This window comes from Hipposideros armiger, unplaced genomic scaffold, assembly GCF_001890085.2.
Source record: "Hipposideros armiger isolate ML-2016 unplaced genomic scaffold, ASM189008v1 scaffold_162, whole genome shotgun sequence".
Classification (NCBI taxonomy): Eukaryota; Metazoa; Chordata; class Mammalia; order Chiroptera; family Hipposideridae; genus Hipposideros; species Hipposideros armiger.
In genome coordinates this window covers 1,847,784-1,872,553 of record NW_017731512.1, presented here as the reverse complement: position 1 = coordinate 1,872,553, position 24,770 = coordinate 1,847,784, and the positions used below count along the sequence as shown (strand labels likewise).

Below are 24,770 nucleotides of genomic sequence, written 5' to 3'. Positions count from 1 at the left end.
GTGAGAGAGAGAGAGAGAGAGAGAGAATGAGAGAGAATGGGGAAGAGGGAGTGTGTGAGAGTTTGCTATTTCCTAAAGGGTTATTAGGAAGTCCTATTTGAGAAGAGAGCTAAAGGAAATAAAAGAATGAGGTCATACAAATAAAATGAACACCATATGCCAAAGCCATGAGGTGGGAGCTTGTTGGGTGCATTGGGAGAACCACAAGCTGACAGTGTGCTGGAGCCCAGGGACTGAGGGGACAGGTATTAGGAGATGAGGTCAGATGCAGGTAGGTAGGTTGGAGGAGGCAGGCATACAGGGTCTTGCTGGCCATTATATAGACTTTGGATTTTATTCTGAGTGAAATGAGAATTTACTGGAGAATTCTGAGAGGCATGATGTCTTTGACTTAACATCTTAAAAGGATCGCTGTCTGGTCTAAGAATAGATCTGGCTGTGTGACCTTGAGGAAGCAATTAACCTCTCTGAGCCCCAGTTTCCTTATCTGTAATAACATCTCAGACACTTTTTTTGTGAGGATTGAGATAATTTAAGTAAAGCATTTGAAATTGTGCCTTGCACATAGCACATGCTCACTAAACATTAGCTATTATTATTATAGGAACCTCCTTTGGCAGGGAGCCATGTGGCCTCTGCTGCTTGAGCACTCTGGCAGCATGGTTAGCAGCCTGAGTGCTTTCCTGTGAGAACCAAGTCGAAGACAATTGAGATCCCACTGGACCTGGTTTTTATATTTAAGCTGAGGAGACTACTAGACATTAGATCATTACAAGGAAATAGGGCTAGCAACTCACTCCAGTTTGCCTGGGACTGTCTTGATTTTAAAACTGAAAGTCCCTGGTCCTGGGACATAGGTTACCCTCAATGTTTGGATGAATAACATAGAATGGGAGGTAAATTCTGGCTTTTTAGTTCAGTGTCTTCCTATTCTTAGTTTCTTTGTTGTTATAAATGAAACAAACAAACAAAAATCAAGCAAGCAAACACATGTGTATATAACTTCCAGCCAAGATGTGTTTGTAGCAAATACCACATTGTTTGGCATTGTGCTCATAGCACATTTATTGGATTGAATTAGGATTACTTCAGAGTTTGTGGCTCTGTGAATTTCTGCCTTTGCCGTATAATGGAATGTTTATAAAGCAAGCTGACATAGTGAATAGTATTTCTGAATTCATGTAATTCTCTGAGCAGGGCTTCACAAACTCCATTCATCCCATTCTTTATCATTTATCCACATATACTGAGAACTTACTATATGCCAGAAAGTATGGGTAAAATGGAGGATTTAGAAGTAAATGCCTGCCTATCTCTGGCTGTTTACACCCAATTTGCCTCCTTCTACCTTAAGTGAATAAAAATCAGCACTGAATAAATTGCCTGTTTTAGGTATTAACCCAGAACTAACCCTGATGATTCTGGACAGCTGCCCTGGGCATTTTAATAATTTTGCCTCTATTCTGCTCTAGTATCTGCTTTGCAAACTTTTGATTTGTAGATTCTTTGTGCTCTTCTCTCCAGTTTTGGACTTAGTCTGTCCCATTTGGCTTTCCCAGAAGCGCTCTGAAAGACCTTCCTCTTGTTACCTCAGGTCCTGAGGGATCCTGCTGGCTGGGGCGAGGGGAGGGAAGTTTAGACTACATTTCCACCTGGAATGCAAAGCGTTTGGGAACAGTGAATGAGGGGTCGCTATCCTCTACTTTCTGCATCCGCACAGTGAGGCCGGGATATGAACTCAGGTCTAGCTGCCTCTTTCCTTGGAACGTGCAGAGGCCAGGTCATAGCATTGATGTACATACCCGTTTCGCTGTAGTCCTCCATCTGAAAACGGTCCTTTGGGCCAGTCTTCACCAGACTGTGATGTTTTCTACATCTTTCAGTGTAGAATAGTTAGTCAAAACTTCCCAGAAACTTCCCCAAGTGGAGCTTAGTTTAACAAGAGCTCCTTCCTGACTTGGACCAAGTTGTATTCCTTAACATAGCACCACCTGCAGGCTAACATGGAGAGGTGCATCCGATGGCTATGAGGCTACCCTTTGGGACCCATCTTGTCCAGCCGAGAATGACTGTAGAGTGTAGCTGTATTGACCGTCACAGCATATTCAGGGCTGTTCATATTCAGGGTGGTTTTTTTTTTTTTTAATCATTGGGTATTATTAATTTTTCCTGCCTCAGTAACTTCTCAGGAAGGAAAGGGGCTTCAGAGGCCTTTCAGCAGTAGGAAAAACCTGCTCAACTCTGTCCTGCTTTTGGCCTCCTCCAGCCAGTCTGGCCTAACACTGTGGAAATAAGTGCCTCCAACACTGTGATGGCAGCTGGCATGGCTGGCTTCTACCTTGACCTTTGTTCTTGAAGAAGCTGTTGCTCTTGGTACAGGTGAATGACCTTATGTGGGAACAGGTGTTGGTGTGGGGGTATATCCTATAACTGCCCTGACATTCTGGCCTGGAGCAGCAGTAGTTAACCCAGAACCTCATCCCTGGCCAGGTGAGGGCGCCACCTTTTTAAGTGATTTGACTTCTCTAATTATATGTGCTGGACGGACACTGTGTACATAATCCAGGACGCCAGGGAGTGGCAGGGATACTTCTTGGACACTTTCTCCAGCCAAGGAGTTCCCTGCTCAGGACAGCCAGCCTCAGGCAGCTGGCACTGTGCTGTGTATGGGCAGCTGATGGAGATCCAGAGCCACCCAGAGGTGATTCAGAGGGCACGAGGGGCTGCTTTTCCAGCATCTCTGTCATGTAGCTGTTCTGGCTATGACAGGGGCACTGTTCACATTATATGTGGCTGCCCTGTGTGTGTCCCAGCAGGAGATGACTATTTGCAAATGCATGAGTTCTGTGATGTACTATGAATAGTCTGTTTCAATCCTGATGTGCTCTGTAAAGACTGCTGGTGTTTCTATGTTCTCTGTGTCTTCCTGTTGGTGATAGTTAGGCCTAGGTCTAAGACAGGCTTGGGAAACCAGAGGGATTATCTCAGTCAGTCCCAACTTTCCAGATCCTCTAGGTGCAAAGTCATCAAAGACTTCAGTTTGGAATGCTGGGAATTATTGTTATTATTATTTTTTTTATCTTTGTCAGTCTGATAGAAGAAAAATGGTATTCCATTGTTTTCATTTGCATTCTTTTTTTTTAAACAAATTCTTTTATTTATTTATTTATTTTTACTGAGGAATGGGGGAAGGGGAACAGCCAAGTTGTTGTCCTTCAATCTTAGTTTTGGAGGGTGCAGCTAGCTCAGCTCCAAGTCCAGTCGTGATCCGGCTGCCCATTGGGAGTCAAACCGGCAACCTTGTTGTTAGGAGTATGTGCTCTCACCAGCTGAGCCATCCTGCCACCTGTTGGCAGCTCAGTGGCAGCTCAACTCACTGGCCCATGTGGGAATCGTACTGGTGACCCTGTTGCTCAGAGCTTGAGCTCTTAACAAACTGAGCCACTTGGCCGACCCTCATTTGCATTCTTTTAACTACTAGACAGCATATATTTATTAGCTATTTGTATTGCTTCCTTTGTTTTTGAGCTTTTAAACTCCGTAGGCCTCCCATGCATCACGCTGTGGCAGCAAAGTAGTACCAGCTGCTGATAAAGTAAGTGCCTGTCCAGGAGCTGGCCAAGGACACATGCCTGCTTATGCTTGTCTTGCTTTTGGTCTTTGGTTTTAACAATTAGTTTCTGGCTACTCCATTCTCAGCATTGTACTTACTCCTGACTTTCACATTCTCCCCCACTCAGGGAGAGAGAGTTCTTCTGGCTTCTAATAATTGGACCAACCCACTACCGCTAGTCAAAGGATAGAGAATAAAAATAAGGGAAAATGCTTGATCCTTGCTCTCAGGAGTTCACAGTGGGGAACAAACAAACAAAACATCGAGCCCCGCCCCCAGCTAACTAGTACTATGTATTCAAGAGAGAGAAACTCCAGCTGCACTAGGGGCTCTGCAGGAAGCAGTCATTTCTGCCTGGTGGAGGCATGTATAGAAGGTAAGACATGGGCTTATCTCACCAGTTGGACAAGGAAGGGAGGGCATTCCATGCAGCAATTGTAGAGGCCTAGATGCATGGGCTTTTAGGGTACATTGCAAACAAATTTGTATGTTTGCAGGAAGATGAGCCTAGGAATGTAGATGGGGTCAGATTCCTAAGCCTTGTAAACTATGCAAAGGAGTGTAGACCTCATTCCATAAGCACACAAAAGCTGTCATTACCTAGTGATCTAGTATAATGATCATCGCCAGTGTTTATTCACTGCTTGTTGTATACCAGGAATTGTGCCAACCATTTCAACCACTTTGTCTGAGTCTCAGATTTGTGTTTCAGAGGGATAACTCTGTTAAGCAGCGGGAAAGATGTATTGGAGGGGCAAGACTGGAGGAGGGAGATTTTTTGCAATAGTTCGAAAACAGGACATGATGGCTGGATGTGAGAATAAAAAGGAGAGAAATTAGAGAGATATTAAAGAGACAAAATTGACAGTGCTAGGAATGTGAGAGGAATCTGGGATGATGCTCGCTTGGCTTGGATGAATGCTGCGTGGAGGGATTGTTGTCTGGGAGAGTACAGGAAGGCCGAAGTGTTTTCATGCCATACCCTAGGTTAAGCATGTTGAATTAAAAGACACATGGGTTCGAACCCTGAATTCCGTCATGCATTGGTGGTGTCATATTGGACCATGCTAATCGCTTATAGTTGAGTGCTTACCTAACCTCTCTTGGTATCAGTTTTCTCAACTATACTGTTGGATAATCCTACCCTGAAGGAGAATTGTAATGACTGAATGATGTGTGAGTTGTAATGATAAGGCAGAGAGCTTGACACATGGTGGGCCTTTCATACATGGGGCCTGTTATCTCTACGGTGGAATTTTCTTTTAGCAACAGCAATAACAACAACACAGGTTTGGTGATGTGTACATTGTAGTGTTCCATGTAGAAGGAAATGTGATGCCAGGAATTAAACGATAGAGTGGAATCAAGATATTCTCAGGATATGAGCAAAGAAGAAATTTTGATTTGTCTTCTTTAGTAGTATAGAGCTGACATTTTCCAAAAACTATCTCTGTGCCATATTTTGGATGTGTCTGGGAGTGCTGGTAGGATTACTCATAATTAGATAGGATACATATGTACAGCTTTTGTATAGTTAACATGTATGTATGGTTTTCATTGTAGGATCCCAAATCAAATTTGATTCAACAGTGGTTGTCAGAAAGAAGTGATCATGGAGTCATTTCCAAAACTTTTCAGTTATCTTCCCATCCAATACTTGGTGACTGGTCCATTCAAGTTCAAGTAAATGTGAGTATAAATATATTTTAGGGGGAATATATTTTAGGTCAAGTGGGGAAATATCTCCAAAGTCATTTACTCAGTGAACAAAAAAACATTAAGTTGAACATAGATAATTTAAGTGGTTTATTTTATAATTTGCTATGTTTTTCAATAGGTTAGCCTACATTATAACATATTAGAGTTTTAATCATTGTTGTCTGTTTCTGTAATATAATGTTTCAAGGTTAAAACATTTCACATTTTAGTATAAAACTGATGAAATGATATGTATTTTATTTATTTATTGAATACATTGAGTATTTCAAAAGTAAGTGATGAATACATAGCTATTATGTGGCAAATTTTATGTCTCAGAATGACTCCTGATGAGATTGGACTAACCTACTTTTGTCTTTGTTTTTAAAAACACAGTGACTTTAAACAGTCACATCAATCTTCTCTTCCCCAATCCTCTTTCTCCCTAACTTTCCCACCTACTTCCTTTATTTACCGCTAAATCATATAGCTCTGAGATTTAACAGGGCAGGGGCATTAAAACACCCTCATGTCTCTGCCTCAGGTTTTCTCCTATGTGTCACTGTGTAATGTTTGAAGATTCATTAAATATTTTCCAATTTTTTCCCTTTGAAATTTATTAAAATAAATTCATGAATAAGAGCTTTAAAAAATAATTCTATTAGAACCGTTGACATTTTGGACAAAGATTCTTTGACATTTTAGAGAAGAATTCTTTGTTGTGGATACTATGCTGTGCATTGTAGGGTGTTTAGCAGCATCTCTGGCCTCTACCCACTAGATTCCAGTACTAGCTCTCCCCGCCCTCCAACTTGTGACAACTAAAAATGTCTCCAGACTTTGCCAACCATTCCCTGGGAGAAAATACCCTCCCTCTTCTCCACTGAGAACCACTGTATTAGAAGGAATAATCCTTCATTAGCATAGGACCTGAGGTAAGACAAAAGTTCCAAGTACTTAATGAAGAAAAAAATAATTTTTTTCCCATTAGTTAACATTTTTTTGGGCCATATCCTAAAAGCAGAACTAGTCTACCTTAGCCAGCACATGGTTTTTAAGCATCTGCATAATGTTGACGAGCACCATGGGCTCGTGGAGAGGTTGTGCCACAGAGGGGGAGACAGCTAGGAAGTGAGAAAGTGTAGAGATGTGTACCAGGAGTAATGGAAACCTAGAGCAGGGGTGATGAACACTAGGGCCTGCAGACACCTGAGCTCGTAGTCAAGGAGGAAAGAGTAGACATTTGTGAGACTCAGAAGAGAGAAGAATTTGTGTAGAGGCAGGGAAAATGGAAAAGAGCCTTCTGTGTTTGGGGATTTGGGAGAAGTTTGGGGGTACTGGAACATGTGAACATGGATGGGGATTGAAGATTAGGAAGCAGATTGTGAGTTTAAGGAGTTAGGATTTTATTCTCAGTTCCTACTTTTTGGTTTCACTACAAATTCTCCAGGAAATCAGTTGTTTGTTTGTATACATCTATCCACTATCCATCCATTTATCATCCATCCATCCATCCATCCATTATCCTTCCATCCCTCCCTCCATCCATCCATCATCCATTCATCCATCCATCATCCATCCACCCATCCATCCTGTGTTGAGAGGGCTTATAGTGCTGTGATGAATACAAGGAAGCTAAATGTGATCTCTCCCTTCAAAGACCATTGTTGTGGTGAGATGAATAATGTGATAAAAGTTAAATGACACATGGTGACAGGAAAACAGAACGCAGTGCAATAGGAGAGCAACTAAATGTTTAAGGTACTGCGTCCAGGAGGTCCATCAGGCACCTCTAAGGATGGAGTCTCACTGGGATAAGGAGAGTTTATTGTAAGGATGAGCACCAGTGCTTCTGGGGCCAGTTGCTCCTTCTGTCCTTTCAGGTCTGCTCCATTTCCCTCTTACTCTTCTGCCAACCGTTATGGTCCAAGTTACATTGACTCAGCTATACAGCCATTGTCTTCAGGGCCCTATAAGCAAGCCTCTGCGTGGGTGCATGGGCTTCCCTTGAATCAGGTGTCTGTTTTTGCTCCATTCACACACGTGTGTGTGTGAGTGTAATTTTTTTTCTCTATCAGTGGCAGTCTGAAGTATTTTTTTACAAAATGATTAATAATCAGTGCTTTAAAAAGCACTGGTATACTATAAAGTGGCGGGAAGCCAGCGCCACCATTGGAAAGAAAGGGAGACCCACAGTGGCTGGGCCGGCCTGCATTTCCATTTCAAATGAGAGACAGTATTATTTTAAATAAGGAGCCATACTTTTTGTTTTTTTAAATTTTGAGATCTGAATGTGATTTCTAATTGTATCAGATGTTAATGTTTTAAAGCTGTAACAAAGTTTAAAATTTCTTTTGTTTTTCATTTATTTTAACTGTTCTTTTATCTACTAAATTGATGTATTGTTGTATGTGGATGGGGAAGTATTGTTTCTCCTCTTAACATTTGTTTCTATAACCAGAAATAAAATTAGATATTAAAAAATGAAAAAAAAAATGACCAGGCAGGGCAGTCACAGGTGGGTGGCAGCCTCCGAGAGATTAATTTGTTCAGTGAGTGGTGAACAGAATAAGTACCAGAGGAGAGAGGAGGGCAAAATAGTGGAGAAAGGCTTGTGGAAGATGTGAGATTGTAGGTGGAAAGAATTATAGGATTTCTCATGTAGTGGTCTGTGGACTTGACCTGTCATGTTGCTGTGGTAGGAAAACAAGATAAGAAAATTTAGTACTTAAAAAATTAAAAACATTTATAATACCTGGCCCTTGCCCACCTCTTCAGCCTTCAGGCCTCAGCTCCGGTTAAGTGCCACCCTTACCCTTGAACTCCATGCTTTAGACATATATCCTTTGAGTTTCTTAAACTCACCACTCTGTCTTATCCCAGAGCCTTCCTGTACTGTTCCCTGGAACACTTTCCTTCTACTGTTATTCAAGCGACTTGATTTTGCCCTTCATCATCTAAAATGGCTTAACCCCTCCAGAAATTCCTGTAGCAAGCACTCTGTGTTACTTTGGGTTCACTCATGTCACTTTTAGTATATGTGTTGCTGAAGCGAGCACTACTCATGTCACTTTTAATTGGTGGTACCTCATAGTTTTTTGGGGGGGGCTTGTTCACCCCTGTATCTCTGGGACCTAGCATAATGCTTTGCACATAGAAGCCAATTATTTATTACATGAATGTATGAAAACTATAGAGTAGTCATTTGTCTTGAACTAAATATAATTTTCTCATTTCCGCATTCTATAAAGCGTCCTTATCCTTTTCAAGACAAGCATGTTGGTCAAGTACTTATGATTGGTGATGTAATGTTTTTTCCCTCAGTTTTACTGAGGTATAAGTCACAAATAAAGTTGTCAGATATTTAAAGTGTGCAGAATACTTATTTGACATACTCATACATTGTGAAAGGATTTTCCCCAGGCGATAAGTTAAGGCACACTCTAAAGAAAAATATAAACCGTTTTATTAAAAAAAAAAAAAAAGAGTCCTTCAAAGGCCACCAGAGGTCAGTATAATCAAAGAAAAGTTATGAGAAGCAACCAGACGCAGCTTTGGTCTCTGGTTTTTATCTTTCCTTGACTCCAGCATAGCATTCAGGACTGTATATTGCTTGTTATTAAACTCCTTTTCTTTCCACAGTGAATAATGACTATGGTGGAAATACATTGTTATTTAAATAGTCCACGATTGTAAATGATATTTTGTTTTCCTAAGGCAGTGACCATTCTCAGTGATCAATCTCAGGGAGGGGAAAAATATTTATTTTCAGGAGAGAGTTTTGAAATCCTGTTTTGTCTCTAGAGAAAATATGGACTGATCGTAGTTTTGCTACTGAAGGACAACGTATTATAAATACAGGACATATCAGAGCTTTGGTTTGTAGTGACTGTGCAGATAAAGTGGCATTTTTTTTTAAAGATTTTTTTTTATTGGGGAATTGGGGGGATGGGAACAGTGCTGGGGAATTGGGTGAAGGGGAACAGACAAGTTGCTGTCGTTTTGTTCTTCAGTCTAGTTGTGGAGGATGTTGTTTCACTGGCCCAAGTTGGCACCATCATTACGCTCTTCCTGGGTGAGGCAGATCAGTCGCCGGCTTCTGGACGGCCGCTCACTGCGGCTGCTGGCCGCTCACGCTGGCTGCTGGCCACACACAGTAGCCCATGGCAACCCACTGCAGCAGGGGCTGCAGCCTAGGCCGTCGCCGGTGACTCATGGCAGCCCAGCTTCAGGTTGAGCTGTTGTTCAGCATCTTAGCTGTGGAGAGCAGTGTCACTGGCCCTCATATGTGGGATCCAAACTGGGGCCCTCTGGCGTCCCAAGGTAGCTCTTAACCAACGTGCCACTCGTCCGGCCCCAGATAACTTGTTTTAAAAGTTAAACACTGCTTATGTTTTCACTGTTTGCCGTACTTCTTTAGGTGCCATATCTCTAGGTGTCTCTCTATAGACTTAGGTATCCTTGGCTCTCCCAAATAGTTGCAAATGTTTTTTTTTTTTTTCCTAATGTGTTTTTTTGTGGTAAAATACATATAAGATAAAATTTACTCTTGACTGTTTTGAAGTATACAGTTTAGTGGTATTAAATACATTCACACTGTTGTACAATCATCCCCACCATTCATCTCCAGAATTCTTTTCATCTTGCAAAAATGACACTCTGCACTCATTAAGCAATAACTGCCCATTTCCCCTGCCCCCTGCCCCCAGCCCCTGGCAACCACCATTATACTTTCTGTCTCTATGATTTTGACTACTCTAGGTATCTCATATAAGTGGAATCATACACTATTTGTCTTTCTGTGACTGGCTTATGTCACTTAGAATAATATCATCAAGGTTCATCCATGTTGTAGCATATGTCAATATTGTTTCCTTTTAAAGGCTGAATAATGTTCCCTTGTATGTATATACCTGATTTAGTTGCAAATGTTCTTACATCTATGATTTAAAAAGTGCATTCCAAGTTATTAGAAGGCAATTTTGGAGGTTCTATAAAGGAAAGGCTAATGTCTGGCCACACCATCCCTCTCCCTGTGGGCAGCCCACTGCCCAGAGTTCTGGGCCTCTGGGTGACCCAAGCATTGGGACGCCTATTCCTCTGAGAATCCAAAGGGAGTGTCCTCGTCACTGAGAGTTCTGCTCATGTGGTAATCGCAGCCCTGTGCTCTCTTTCCTCAGTGGCAGATGGAAACCTGTTTTCCCTTCCCGAGCAGCTCATGCAGCTGAGTTTCCCACTTGAGGCTCCTGCTAGTAGAACTTACCAGTTCTTCTCAAACATCAGTGTGCCTAAGAATCAACTGACTGGGGAGCTTGTTCAAGAGCTAGTCCAGGCCCCATCCCCACATTACAAGTCAGTATTGCTGGCACGAGACCTAGGAATTTCCATTTTAAATAAGCACTCTAAGAAATCCTCTTTGTTTTCTGGACCCCATTTTGAGGAATGCTGGTTTGTGCCCAGGCATCTTTAGTTTCCATCTATTCTGCTGAGAGGCAATGTCAGGTAGTGAACAAGGTGCTGAACTGGGGGCAGGGTCCTGATTTATCTTTTGAACTCCCTAGTGGTGAGACTCTGAGCTACTTTACCTCTTTAGGTGAGTAGCTCCATGAAGCCCCCTGACAGCCAAGATTTACCGAATCAAATTTTTTGGGACAATCTGTATTTTTACAACAGGTTCTCTGGTGATTTGGATACATAGCTAGCTTGGGAAACACTGAACTAGATAATCTTGTGGTCTCTTTTACCTGTGACTGACTGCAGTTTCTCAGTCCTCATCTCACTCAGAAGCCATTGCTGGAGATGGGGACAAGGAATAGAAGGTAGAAAACTCAATAAATAGCTCTGAGGATTGAAATCCCCCTTTTGGAGCCCTGTATAATACTTGGTGGGTGTCACACTATTACGTAATTCAGAAGCAGTCTCATTTGAATTGTTCCCTTGTTTCTAAGTAACATCTACTTGAGTTAGTTGTTGTGGAAAGGTTAGATAAGGGCTGCCTGCAGTCAAGGCTTTTTTTATAGCCTTTGAGAATGCTCCTTATCTTTCCAGCCGTGCTGTCCAGCTGTTCCCTGGGTTAGTTTGCTTCTGCTGTCAGGTTGGTCTGGAGCTGTTTGTCCTTTGCAGAAGAGCACATCTTTCTTTGGACAGTTCTCATCCTTGAAGCACTCTACAAGTAGCATCTGGTCAACCCCCCTGGCTTGTGATGACAGCTTAACAGAAAGCATGGAGCAAATTGTGACAGGTCAGAAAACAGTGGCATCCTCTCTGGAATGTGGATGTGGCTTCCAGAATACTTTTGTTAGCCTCTGCTTAAAAGGCTGCTTTTCTTGGGCAAGACCTCAAGTTCTTATTTCCATGCGCAGTGAGAAAGGGAGGGTGGGTTGTTTTTAGAATTTTATTTCTTAGAGCGTCAATTAACAGAGGTTAGCACTTCATTTTCTGTTCTTTCATGAGTCCTTATACACACTTCTACTACAGCGTTTATTGATCAGTATAGTATTTTTTCCTTTTTTTAAAATTGTGGTAAGATATACATAACATGAAATTTACCATTTTAACCTTTGTTAAGTGTGTAGTTTAGTGGCATCAAGTACAATCACATTGTTGTGCAAGCATTACCACCATCAGTTTCGAGAATTCCTTTCATCTTTCCAAACTGTGATCAAGTGTGATTTTAAAAAATATGGCTGCCTTATTTATTAGTCGGGGGAGAGTGGGAAAACTTTCCTCTACTCTTCTGGGTTCTTCCACTTGGTCTAATAATTGACATGAGACAAATTAACAAGAGAAAAATCATTTTTAATACATAGATATACACAGGAACATCACATACATGAGCAAGTCAGAGATGAGAAGTTAAAATGAGGTATCTGTGACCTTCTGAGGTGCCTTGGGGTTTCAGAGGGGAGGAAAATCATTCCTTGCAGGATGATGAGATGTGCAGATGTTCAGTAATCAGAAGTTTGCCCTGCCCGACAGGCATGTCATAAAGTTATTTCTGGTAATAACTCTTATTATGGTCAAGGCCCCTAATTTAAATTCATTAAAAGAGAAGTAAAAATTTCTGATGAGGCTGCAGCTCAAAATTATCCACATGCCAATATGGCACATCTTGGGGAGGTCTGTTCTGAACCCCTTTATTAGACTGTGAGTTTCTTGAAGACATGAGTTCTACTTTATTAATTTTCATATTTCCTCTTATATAGTATCCCACCTGTTGTAGGAACTCATTCATGCTAATGGGATGAAAGAATGAGTGAATAGAGTGAGTGAACACTTTCTCCTAGGCTACTGCTATTGATTATTATCCTTTGCAATGTTCTTTGACTTATAATTCCACTCTTATATAGGATACTACAACTTAGTAGAATTCTGTGCATATGTTTTTACTTTGAGAATATATATAGTTGTTGTAGTTGGTGCACCTGTGAGCCAGTGGAAAACAGGTTTTTGGATTTCGTGTTCTGGACTTCCTAATTTTGAAAACTAAAAAAGATTTCAGGCAAGAACTGAATATCGTAATCTCTTATACAATTCAAAATGCACTCACAATTTTTGTGCCATATTATTCCTGTGACATTATTGAGTGATTTGATCTGCTAACATCAGTCCTGTTGCTGGTGTGCATTTAAATTCTGGACCCCAAGCTGATTTTTTTGAAGATTTCCTTGTCTTGTTCTTTCCTTCCACAAGCTATCGTAGGAGTGCCTTTCCTTTCAAATGTCTCTTACCTACCTCTCTCTTCAGGTACATCTTTTTGGCCTCAGTCAGAAAACTTTGAGATCAAACTTCAGCAAGTCCTGATCATCAGTGAAACGAAGAATGTGAGGAAACCATTAGCACATATCATAGGGTTTCAGTGCTGGGGAGGATCTTAGGGGTTACCCAGATCTATCTCCTTATTTTATGGTGGAAGAATCTGAGAGAAGTTGACCTGGTTAGGCTTCCACAGTGTTATGGCGGCGGCAGAGCTAGAAGTTAGATTTCTTGATACTTTCAGTCTATAACATTAAAGTATTTAATATGTGTAGCAATTGCTGTTTTAAGATGTTCACCTTTTTGGTTGAATTCAGGCATCAACAGGGGTTGCTGTATGCATTGGTAAACCACCTCTATTACGTGATTTAAGGGTTCCACACACACAGATCATTCCTTCACACATTGGATTGTTTTCAAAGTGTCTCAGATTCTGACCACAACAGCCACAGCTTTAGGTGGAGGATTTGAGTCTAGGAGACTCATGTTACAGCATATAGGTCATCTGGTAAGGGTAATATTCTAATATCCTCTAATATATTATTAAGGATTAGCTTGCTATCACCTAGCAGACTGTATAATCTTGGTGATATGAGCCATAAGATGATCAATTTTTAAAAGAACTTTTTATTTTGAAGAAGGTTCATAGATAGTGCAGAGAGGTCCCATGTACTTTTTACACAGTGCACCCAATGCGTATAGCTTACATTATTATAGTACAACATCAAAAGCAGGAATTTGACATTGGTGAGATGTGTGTGTATAGTTCTATAAGATGCTTAATTTCTATATGATGCATAGAGGGAGTTTTGAAAAATTATAACTCATTAGCCTCTGGGGGGGAAAAAAGGTTGTCTAATCTCTGCCTCCCACTTCCCCAGCTCACTCCAGCTTGGCACCTTGGTTTCTTTCCACTTGTCTGGATTCCTCTCTTTTGTCATTTTTTTTCTCTTTTACATATGGGCATGTTGTAAGGTATGGTTTTAAGTTTCTTTCATTTCTCATTTTAGGCAAGCTCATCCATAGACACGGTTTTGTTTTCCATCTATACACTCATGATTCTCAAATTTGTCTCTCTGAGAGAACCCAGAGCTCTGAGTTCCAGATTTATATAACCATCTGCCTACTTAACTTCTCCAGTTGGATGTTTTAAAGCTATCTCAAATTCCTCATGTCCAATATCATTTTTATGGTCTTCTGCCACTGCACTTGGCTCTTCTCCAGCGTTTTCTATTTTACCGAATAACTCCACCATCCTTCCAATTGTGCAAGCTGGTGACTTTGGAGTTTTCCATGACGTCTCATCCTCTCTCACCTCTCATACTCAGGCCTTGACCAATGCCCATAGATGTGACCCTTGAGTATATTTCAAATCCATCTAGTTCTCTTTATTTTCACCTCTACCTTCTTTGTCCATGCCACCATCGTATTTCCCCTAGATATTTGCAGTGTCTCTTAATGGATCTCCCTAAATTAATTTTTCCCCTTTGCAATCAATTCTCTACACAGCAGCAAAAGTAATCTAAACATTAAATTGGATCCCATTATTCCTCAGCTTAAAACCCTCCGAAGGCTTTCCGTTGCCCTCAGGATAAAATTCAAATGTTTTACTGGGGCCTACACAAGGCCCTACCTGATCTAATGCTGCTTTTCGAGCCTCATCTTCAGGTTACATAATTTCTTGTAATTTTAATTCATTTCATTATTACGTGTGTGTGTGTGTGTGTGTGTGTGTGTGTGTGTATGTATGTGATTATTTGGTAAATATCTTTCTTTCCACTAGATCAAAAGCTCTGTGACAGGGAAGTGTGTCCCCATCACCTAGCACAATGCCTGGCACTTAAGTGCAATAACTCCCTGTTGAAGGAATGGATGAATGAATGCATTTGTTATATTTGGGCTGCAGCCTTGTTAATTCTGACTCAGTGGCTCTGAGGTGGGAACTGGGCATCTCTATTTATTGATCCTGATGTTAGTCCAGGTTGAAAACCCCTGGAGAAATATGTTACACCTGCAGTTTAAGCCACAGATGTTTAGGTTCTAAACAGGAAAGGAAAGGAAGATATAAATGTTAGTAAACGTTTTTAGTCACTTCACATATTGATCCTTTCTCTAAGTAGGTCAATATACATATGCTGACACTTTTACTGGGTGATATTTCCACTGTGATTTCTTATTAATTTTAAAGGTCTTTGCTAATCTTGTGGTAAAAGTAAAAGAGGGAAAAAACAGGGTGTTCTGTGATCACAGTTCTGTAGGTATTAGGCTGAAGCACAGGGACATTAATAAAGATCTGAACAAAAAGCTAAAAATATGGAACTTTACTATTGTATGTTAGGTGGAAAGAAATGCCAGTCAGTAAACATCTTAAGATGGTAAGATACAGACCTTACTTTTTTTTAAAGATCTTTATTGGGGAATTGGGGGATGGGAACAGCGCTGGGGAATTGGAGGAAGGGGAACAGACAAGTTGCTGTCCTTTTGTTCTTCAGTCTAGTTGTGGAGGANAGAGGGCAGTGTCACTGGCCCTCATATGTGGGATCCGAATTGGGGCCCTCTGGCATCCCAAGCCAGTTTTTAACCAACACGCCACTCTGCCGGCCCAAGGATGATTTTTTTTTTTTAAAGCTAATATTGTACCTGCGTCTGTGTATTTTCTTTGCTAAACTGCGGGAATCAGAATTAGAATACAGATTTTATTCGTGGTAGCTATTTTGAAATGGTTCTATTTAATGTATTACCTATGATTTAAAATGGATAGATAGAAATATGAGGAGTTAGGGAAAACAGTTATAATAGGCCACATGTTTTTTGTTGATTTGGAAAATAATTAAGAATATCTGTTAAAATAGGGTAGGATGTATTGATTTAAGGGTTACACTAGAAAATAATTCCAAGAATTGGGAAGGTAGAGGATTTTGGTCCATGATGATTTTGTATCTTTAATTATTTATAAATATATAAATTATGTGTAACTTTGTTTTTTTCCCATTGTTTTTTTTTATAGTGATCTTCGAAACAAATTTGAAGTCCTTTTTTGTTAGTTTGACATATGTTATCCTTGCCTCATAAATTCCTGAATTATCTAATGTAATCTAGTTCTCATTTCACAAATGATGGAAGTCACATGAAGTAGTTCGTTTAAATAGCCTACAGTGAATTATAGAATCAGGTCACCTTTTTATGTTAATGTATTAGCAAGAAAAACCCATGAAGTTTCACAGACTTCATGTTGTAGAAGACTAAAAATAAACTTCTGCAAATGAAAATAAATCATTAAATCATTATAAATGTAATTAAAATTTCTTTCTAAATCTTTTTGTGGGGTAAGTAAGCAATCAAAATAATTAAATAACTCATATATTTTCTTGTCTTTTTTTTCTTCCTGCCAAATAGGACCAGACATATCATCAATTATTTCAGGTTTCAGAATATGGTAAGAGTTTTTCAATTTATTTTTCATTTATTACCTTCTACAGAGATAAGACACATTTCCAAGAGGTGTGTTATTTAAAAGAAAAATCCCAATGGAGGTAAACTCTTGATGTTTCTTATAGATGTAATCATTTTTCCTTTGTAAAACTGAAACTTATAAAAGGTCATTATGAAGGATAAAGGAGGGAATAGATCACCTATAGTCCCATTATGCTAGTCTTTTTCTTATGCAGAACTATTCTGTTTACTACTTTATTGTGATCATGACATATATGTTTAAAATTTTGTACAGTATTTTTTAAAAAAACATAACATCCGTTGTTTTCCATAGGTTTCATTTGGTAGGCACTGGTCAAGACCATCTCACTCGGGTAAATCCTGCTCTTGCAGGTGCTACATTTACAATATCACAGTTAGGAGCACATAGATAAAAACAGTGCGACCCACTGTGTTGTTGGTGGACAGAGAGGACGGAAAGATGACGGTGAAAGCAAAGGATTAGTTATAATTTGAATAGCTATTTTGAAGTTATACACAGCTTTTTTTTTTTTTAAAGATTTTTATTCGGGAATTGGGGGAACGGGAACAGACAAGTTGCTGTCCTTTTGTTCTTCAGCCTAGTTGTGGAGGACGTCGCTTCACTGGCCCAAGTTGGCACCATCATTGCGCTCTTCCCGGGCGAGGCAGATCAGTTGCCGGCTTCTGGACGGCCTCTTACAGCGGCTGCTGGCCGCTCACACTGGCTGCTGGCCACCCCGGTAGCCCATGGCAATCCACTGCAGCAGGGGCAGCAGCCTACGCCGGCGGTGACTCACGGCAGCCCAGCTCCAGGTTGAGCTGTTGTTCAGCATCTTAGCTGTAGAGGGCAGTGTCACTGGCCTGCATATGTGGGATCCGAACTGGGGTCCTCTGGCGTCCCAAGCCAGCTCTTAACCAATGCGCCACTCGGCCGGCCCACACAGACCTTACTTTTAAGGAACTCACAATCAGGCAGGGCTTCATGTAATAAATGCAAAGAGCATTACGTGAATTGGGAGTCATGAGACCCAGTGCCTCATGCTTTAGACGAGGGACTGCAGATAAGTCATTCCAGCCCTGGATCTCAGTTTTCCCAGCTGTGAAATGAGGGGCTTGGATCGGAGAACTTGTAAACCTCATCATACCTTAAAAATTCCATGCTCTGACTAGATGGAGGTACTGGACGCTGTAGAACTTGAATGGGGACTGCGGGGGTGGAGGTGGAAGGAGGCCGGGAACTCGGTGACAGCTGTGGAGTTGGGAACAGGTGCTTGCCTGGTGTGGAGGCCTAATAGAGACTAGGAGTGGAAGAGAACGTTGGAAGAGTCTGTGGATCGAGTTGTGGAGAGTATTGGATATCAGGCTAAAGTTTTACATTTAATTTTGTAGACAGTGTTTTAGGGGGGGCTCTAAAAACTTATTTTACTTTGAATTTCAATGTTAGAAATTTCATATAAGGCTTCTGAGGACAAAGAAAGCAAAAATGTTCGTGAATGAGTCACTCAAATTGTAAAAGATATAAAAATTATGCTTTTATTATTATTCTCTGATTAAAAGTAATGCATGCTCAGTGTAACAACACCAAAACATTATTCAGTAGAAAGAATGATGCACTTATGATAAACCCCCGAACAAAAGAAATCATAAATGTTTATTGTCTTTTTGATTTTTTATAGAATTTTTAAGCAATACAATAGTATGACATAGTATTTTAGGAAGATCATAGCATACGGGGTGACTGAAGGGAGAGGAACTGAAGTTGGGAAGCCTACAAGGAGCTCAGTATCGTTTAACAAATGCATGACCACCTTCTATCTTAGGATATAATACAGCCCAGTCTGAGGACGATAGAGGGCTGGTTTAGGGGCGCAGCAAATCTAAAAAGGAATGAATGCATTCAAGAGACACTTGAAAGGAAGAATCATTAGGTTTAGTGACTGACTGGATCATGCTAGGGGCAAAGGAGAAAGAGGAGTAAAAGGTGTTACATTAAATAAATAAGGAGGCCATTCGAGTGATGTGGCTCTGATGCTGTGGTGACCTACATAAGCAACCCAAAATCTAAGCATATAAATGCCTCAAAGTTATGAAATGAAAACACTAAGGACACCCAGTCACAAACAGCCACACACTAGGCTTTAAGCTTTAGCCAATCAGCAATTTCCTTACTTTGCTACCATCTTCTCTATAGAAGTTATCTCCCTGAGCTCTTATGGGGGAGTGCTCCTGACCGCTTCTGGTCTGGCGCTGCCTGATTCCAATCGAGTTTTGCTTGAATGTACTGGTAACATTTTTAATATCCTTCAGTTTATCTTTTAACATTGGTGACTCTGGGATTTCAGTAGTCTTTGGGAGAATCACTGATGACAAATTCTAAGGAGGTCAGAGCTGGAAGTTCGGTGTGGGGGAGAGAGATGAGCAGGTGGGGTTTTGAATGATCGGTCAGAAATCACTACATTCAGGAGCTGAGAAGAGGAGCCACCCAAAGCCAAACAGAAAGAACAGCCAGGTTTGGGAAGAGAGAACCAAGAGGGCGCAGCCAAAGAGCAGAGGGGAAGGGACTCAGAGAGGGTGGCCAAGCTGAGGTGCTCAGAGGCCTCCAGGATAACGAGTCCTGGGAGATGTGATGGGTAGTTAGCAGAGGCAAGCGGCCACCACTTACTGAGCACCCATCTGTTCCCGTTCAACGGTAGAGGCGGAATCCAGACAACAAGGGCAATAAAGAACATAGATAGATTGTTTACAACTTTTGTTCATAAGAAGGAGAGAATTATTATAGTATTAGGTGGGACAGTAGCAAAAATACCATATCATTCGTATTATAAAGTAAACTTTTGTGGATCAGTCTAGAATTCTAAACGTAATGTTTCACTGGGGAAATGTCTTAAGAGTCAGAAATGGGGATAGCCTCTCTATCTCCAGCCTTTCTTAGCATGAACAGTTGGCGGGTTTGGTGTGCCCAGTTATTTGGATGTTAACTGTGGAGTGGAATGTGTACTACTGGACAGATGCAATAACAAAACCACGTTATGCTTTTGCCATTTAATCCTGTTCTGTGGGACCAATTTTTCCCTATTTCTTGGACGAAATGTAAGGCAACTCCCACCGTTTTTTGGTTCTTCTTTGGTAATAAATGATACTGTCATGTTTGGTTACATGGACACACACAAAACAGTCTACATTCAGTAACTAATAGATCCAGTACAATAAAATTAAGTGTCCCCATCTCTCAGCTTGGGTTTTCTCTGGTCTGTCTGCCTGTTCCCCACTCACTAGGCTGTGTTGGATTCTCCCAGGATTGAATTGGGTGGAGGGAAGAGAGGAGAGTGGTAAAAAATTCTAACTTTATGTGTAAGAATTAGTCATATGAATTTGCCAGTATTTGTCCTACAAAAATGGCAATTTAATGTGGGTGAATGTAATACTGCTGTTATCTGGCATCAGAACTCTCAAGGCTGGCAGACATTTAAAGCTAGCACTTTTTTTTTCTTTGAACTCTTTTGTGGGTACTTTGGAGCACCTCTACTGTTGCTGGGAGGTCTCTCATCTGATGTGTCTTTGATGCTTTTGAATATGTCTCCTCCCACTGTCAGCTCATAGCTCCTTCTTCAGCTCCTGGGCATCTACATCTCCAGCTTCCATCTTCTGAGGTGGACTTACCCCTCAGAAGGCTGGTTTTGATCACAACAGAAGGCAGTCCCATGCTGGCTTTCTCTTTTCTGCATATCTAGTTGAGGGAAAATGCTCAAGCTTTCTTTGCTCCTTGGAATGCATCAGGTGCAGACCACCCAACCCAGCACATTCTCTTAAAGAGCTTACCCATCTGTGCAGCTGGTCAGTAGCAGTATTTGCTGTTTAGGTTGTTCAGGCGTGTCAAGTGCCTGCCCACTGACAACTTGAGAACATTCCTGGGGATACACATCCAGCTCTCTGTTTGTCCTATTGACAACCCTTTCCTAGACTTGAAATGAGGGTCAAGCAACTCCCACCTGATCCCTGGGCATGGCATGTGTGGGACTCCTAGCCCATCAAAAGTGTTCACCTAAAATTCCCTTCTAGTTTATTTTCACCTTGACATTTTTTGGTTGAGAGTTGCAAAACCAGTTTTTGGAAACATCCTTTGCAAGTCCTGCAATGCTAGTTTTGCACCTCACTTTGGAATATGGATGTAGTTGGCATCTGTTGTCTTGGGGGACACAGCCAAACCTGAGTCTGAAATAGTTCCATTTTAACATCCTGTTATATGTGGATATAAAAAATTTGGTCCCCCTCCCCTTTTTTTAAAGATCTTATTGGGAAATTGGGTGAGGGGTACAGACAAGTCACTGTATTTCCTCTCTTCAGTCTAGTTGTGGAGGGTGTTGCCTCACTGGCCCGTGTTGGTATTATCATTGCGCTCTTCCTGGGTGAGGCAGTCACTCGCCGGCCATTGGATGGCTGCTCACGGCAGCTCACGTTAGCTCACGAAACCTCAGGCACGCTACCAGCCAGCCCCACTGCAGCCTATGCCATTGCTGGCAATTCGGGGCAGCCCAGCTCCAGGTCGAGCTGTTGTTCATCATCTTAGCTGTAGAGGGCGCAGCATCGCTGGCCCTAATGTGGGATTCGAACAGGAGCCCTGCTGCTCAGATCTGGCGTCCCAAGCCAGCTCCCAACTAACGCGCCACCCGGCCAGCCCCTAGTTCCTTTCTGATTCTTTAAATAAAAATTAAATCCAGACACTGGAGATCAATGCTGAAGCAGACTTTGGGAGAATTGAAATGACCCTAAATGTGCAAACAAATATAACCCATCCTGCACCTTAGTTCTGTTTTGGCTTTTTTTTGGTTTGTTTTAACTCTAGAAGCAAGAGTTGAAAGAAGCTGACCTGGATTTTAAAAAGAACAGCTATTTTAATGGTCATGTAATGTGCCATATTCTTTCAAGTCTGTTAAAAATAGAAATCCTTTCAAGAGTTGGATGGCTTCATGGTTAGAAGAGGGAAATTCTGTAACTGAATAGACAGTTTTTTAATTCATATGTCTCCAATTTGCACTCTAGTCAGCATATTTCCTAGGAGGGTAGTAAAAATAGTGTTTTCTTTCTTTCTGTCTCCCTTCATTTGATTGATTTCCATATATACACCCTCACAACCAACTATTGACTTAGGGATAAGGAGATAAAGAAATCGCGTAGATTACTGAGAAAACATCCTGGTTCTTTTCCATTTCTGCTTTAGAAGTTGTTTAGAAAATCTAATTGAAACAGGCTTACATCTAATACAAATAGAAAGTGAATATATGTGCTTTTAAGGAAGTGCTTTCCTCATGGAATGGTGACCATACTGGGGAAAGAAGAGCTCAGAAAATGTTGATGAGTTATGTCTTTTCTTTCCTGGAAAGATGTTTGCTTAGAAGACATGCTGCCCAAGTATTTACGCCTTCAGGTCAGCCTCTCTCTCCAGTTGCTGGCAGAATGAATGAGCACAACTTGTATTTGATGAGCTAGAATAAACAAAAACTTATTTTGAAGCAGATTGTTTCTTTGCAACTGAAGGAAAATTGTTTAGTAAATACAACTTCCTATAAAAGGCCTCAGGTTGATTTGGCTGTACGGTTTTAGTTAAATTTAGTCAAATTTAATTTAGTTCAGCTATAATTAGCATAGAATAATTTCAAAATGAATTTTATTTTTTAGACCAGGATCAGCAAACCCTGGCCTATAGGCCAATTCCAGCCCAACACCCATTTTGTAAATAAAGTTTTATTGGAACACAGTCTCATTTGTTTCTGTGTTGTCTCTGGCTGCTTTTGCACTCCAATGGCAGAGTTGAATAGTTGTGACAGGGACCATATGGCTTGTGTGGGGAGGAGGAAACTTTCCTTTACTTTTCTAGGTTGTTCCGATTGGTCTAATAATCAATTTGACATTCGACAGATTAACAAAAGAAAATACCAACTTTAATCACATGCATATGGGAACCCCACATACATGAGAGAGTCAGAGACAGAAATTTAAAATGAGGTATATATAGCATTCTGAGCTAAGGATGAGGTAAGGTGCTTTGGGGATTCAGGGGTCATTGCAGGATGATAAGAGCAAGTGTTCAGTATTTAGTAGTTTGTCTTGTCCTATAAATAGGTCATACAAAGTTATTTCTGGTGATAACTCTTATTATAGGCAAGACCCCAAATTTAAATTCTTTAAGGGAGAGGTAAGAGTTTCTCATGAGCTTGCAGGGTCTTTACTGCCTTCAGCTCAAAATAATTCACATGCCAAAGTGGCACTTCCGGGGGAGGCCTGTTTTGGACCCCCGCACTTGCAAAGCCTAAAATATTTACTGTTTGGCCTTTTTTAGAGAAAGAATGCAGATCCTGTCTACACTTATGAAAGTAGTCAGTATCAGTGTTTTTGTGGTTATATGTGGCATAAATTGCTACTAATTCTCTGGATTATTATGAATTTTAAACATTTCAGGGTCTTTTACCATTCTTGATTATATATTTTGTAAAAATATTTCATAAAAATAACTCATTGTGAAAATTGTTGTGGTCTGATTGCCTAATGGACAGTATGTTGAAAATTACAAAATCCAATTTTGCTTTTCAAACCCCTTGGACAGTAAAATAATTTATTTCTTGAATTGCATTTCACCACTTATAAACACCCTGGGAAAACCTCATCTGGTACAAAGCACACTGTCAGCACTCAGTTACAAAATGAATTTTTGATTTATTGGAAGAATTTAAATGACAATGAAATACGCACTTATTTCTTGCTTTTTCTTCAGTTTTCCATAATGGCTGACTTCTTCCACTCATTGGCATTCATATTACTTCCAAATATAGGGCAGAGAGTTAAGGTTATTCTGTGGGTCACAGATGACGTGCCTGTTCAGGGTAGTCTGAGTCTGCTCATGAGAAGGTTATTTTAATATCTTGCAGGAGATACTGTATGACAACTGCGGCTAATCTGATGAACCCTGTAAGAACCAACCTGGGGACAAGAATAAACTTGTTCACTCATTTATACATACTTTCATTCAACAGACATTGAAGGCATGCTGCATTAGGTGCTGTGCCTTCAGTGGCTTCATGTTTTGTTACAGGAGGTGGACACAAGCAGATAATTATAATATATTGGGTTAAGTAAAATGATTCAGTTATACAGAGGATATTATGGGAGAGAACAGATATCTAACAAAACATGGGGAGAGGCAATGAGTGAAGAAGGGGTGCCTGGTGGAGGCTAATCAAGATAAAGAAGTCCAAGACATTCTGTATGACATTCAGGCAGCGATATCTAGAAGGTGGATTTGAGTCTGAATCTCCAGGTTGAGGCATGGGCTAGAGATAACTACTTAGGAGTATTTAGTATAGAGATGGCAGTTAAAAACCATGAGAGTTGATGAGATCATTATGGGTCTGGAGATTGGAAAGAGCATTGGGCTCAGGATGGGAAGGGGCAACATTTGAGGATCAGAGAGAGCATCATTAAGGAAACAAGGAAGAAATCAGAAGATCCTTAAGGAGTACCAAGATGACAGAAGACTTGGAAATGTTTATAGACTGAAGGGGAAAGGGACAGTAAACAGAGAGATGGAAAATTCAGGAGTTATCAGGGATGACTGGTAATGTTAGAGGCAGGGAGGGAGAATTCATTTCAAGTATAATCTATTGTAGCTACTTATGTGTTAAACAAATAATTGCCCAAAACTTGGTTTCAAGGCTGTTTACAGTAAACCCAAACACCTCTGGGACAACATTAACCGTACCAACATTTGCATCATAGGGGTACCAGGAGGAAGAGAGAGCAAGGAATTGAAAACCTATTTGAAGAAATAATGATTGAAAACTTCCCTAACCTAGTGAAGGAAATAGACATACAAGCCCAGGAAGCTCAGTCCCAAACAAGATGAACCCAAAGAGGCCCATACCAAGACACATCATAATTAAAAGGGCAAAAGTTAATGATAAAGGGAGATTCTTTTTTTTTTTTTTAATTGGGGAATTGGGGGAGGGGAACAGTGCTGGGGAAAGTGGGGAAGGGGAACAGACAAGTTGTTGTTGTTTTTGTTCTTCAGCCTAGTTGTGTAGGATGTTGCTTCACTGGCCCAAGTTGGCACCATCATTGTGCTCTTCCCGGGCGAGGCAGATCAGTCGCCGGCTTCTGGACGGCCGCTCACCACGGCTTGAGGGCCACTCACGCTGGCTGCTGGCTACATACGGGTAGCCCATGGCAACCCACTGCCACAGGGGCTGCAGCCTACGCC

At 40.9% G+C, this 24,770-nt stretch overlaps 1 protein-coding gene across 5 annotated transcripts in view; it reads left to right on the top strand.

The window, feature by feature from the left end:
- CD109 (CD109 molecule) overlaps positions 1-24,770 on the top strand; it is a 156,084-nt gene that overhangs the window by 69,423 nt on the left and 61,891 nt on the right. For all 5 annotated transcript variants that reach the window (XM_019651610.1, XM_019651614.1, XM_019651611.1 and 2 more), the window contains 2 exons: positions 5,177-5,302; positions 16,463-16,502. In XM_019651610.1, the coding sequence (XP_019507155.1) occupies positions 5,177-5,302; positions 16,463-16,502 (166 nt within the window). The remainder of the gene's footprint in view (positions 1-5,176; positions 5,303-16,462; positions 16,503-24,770) is intronic.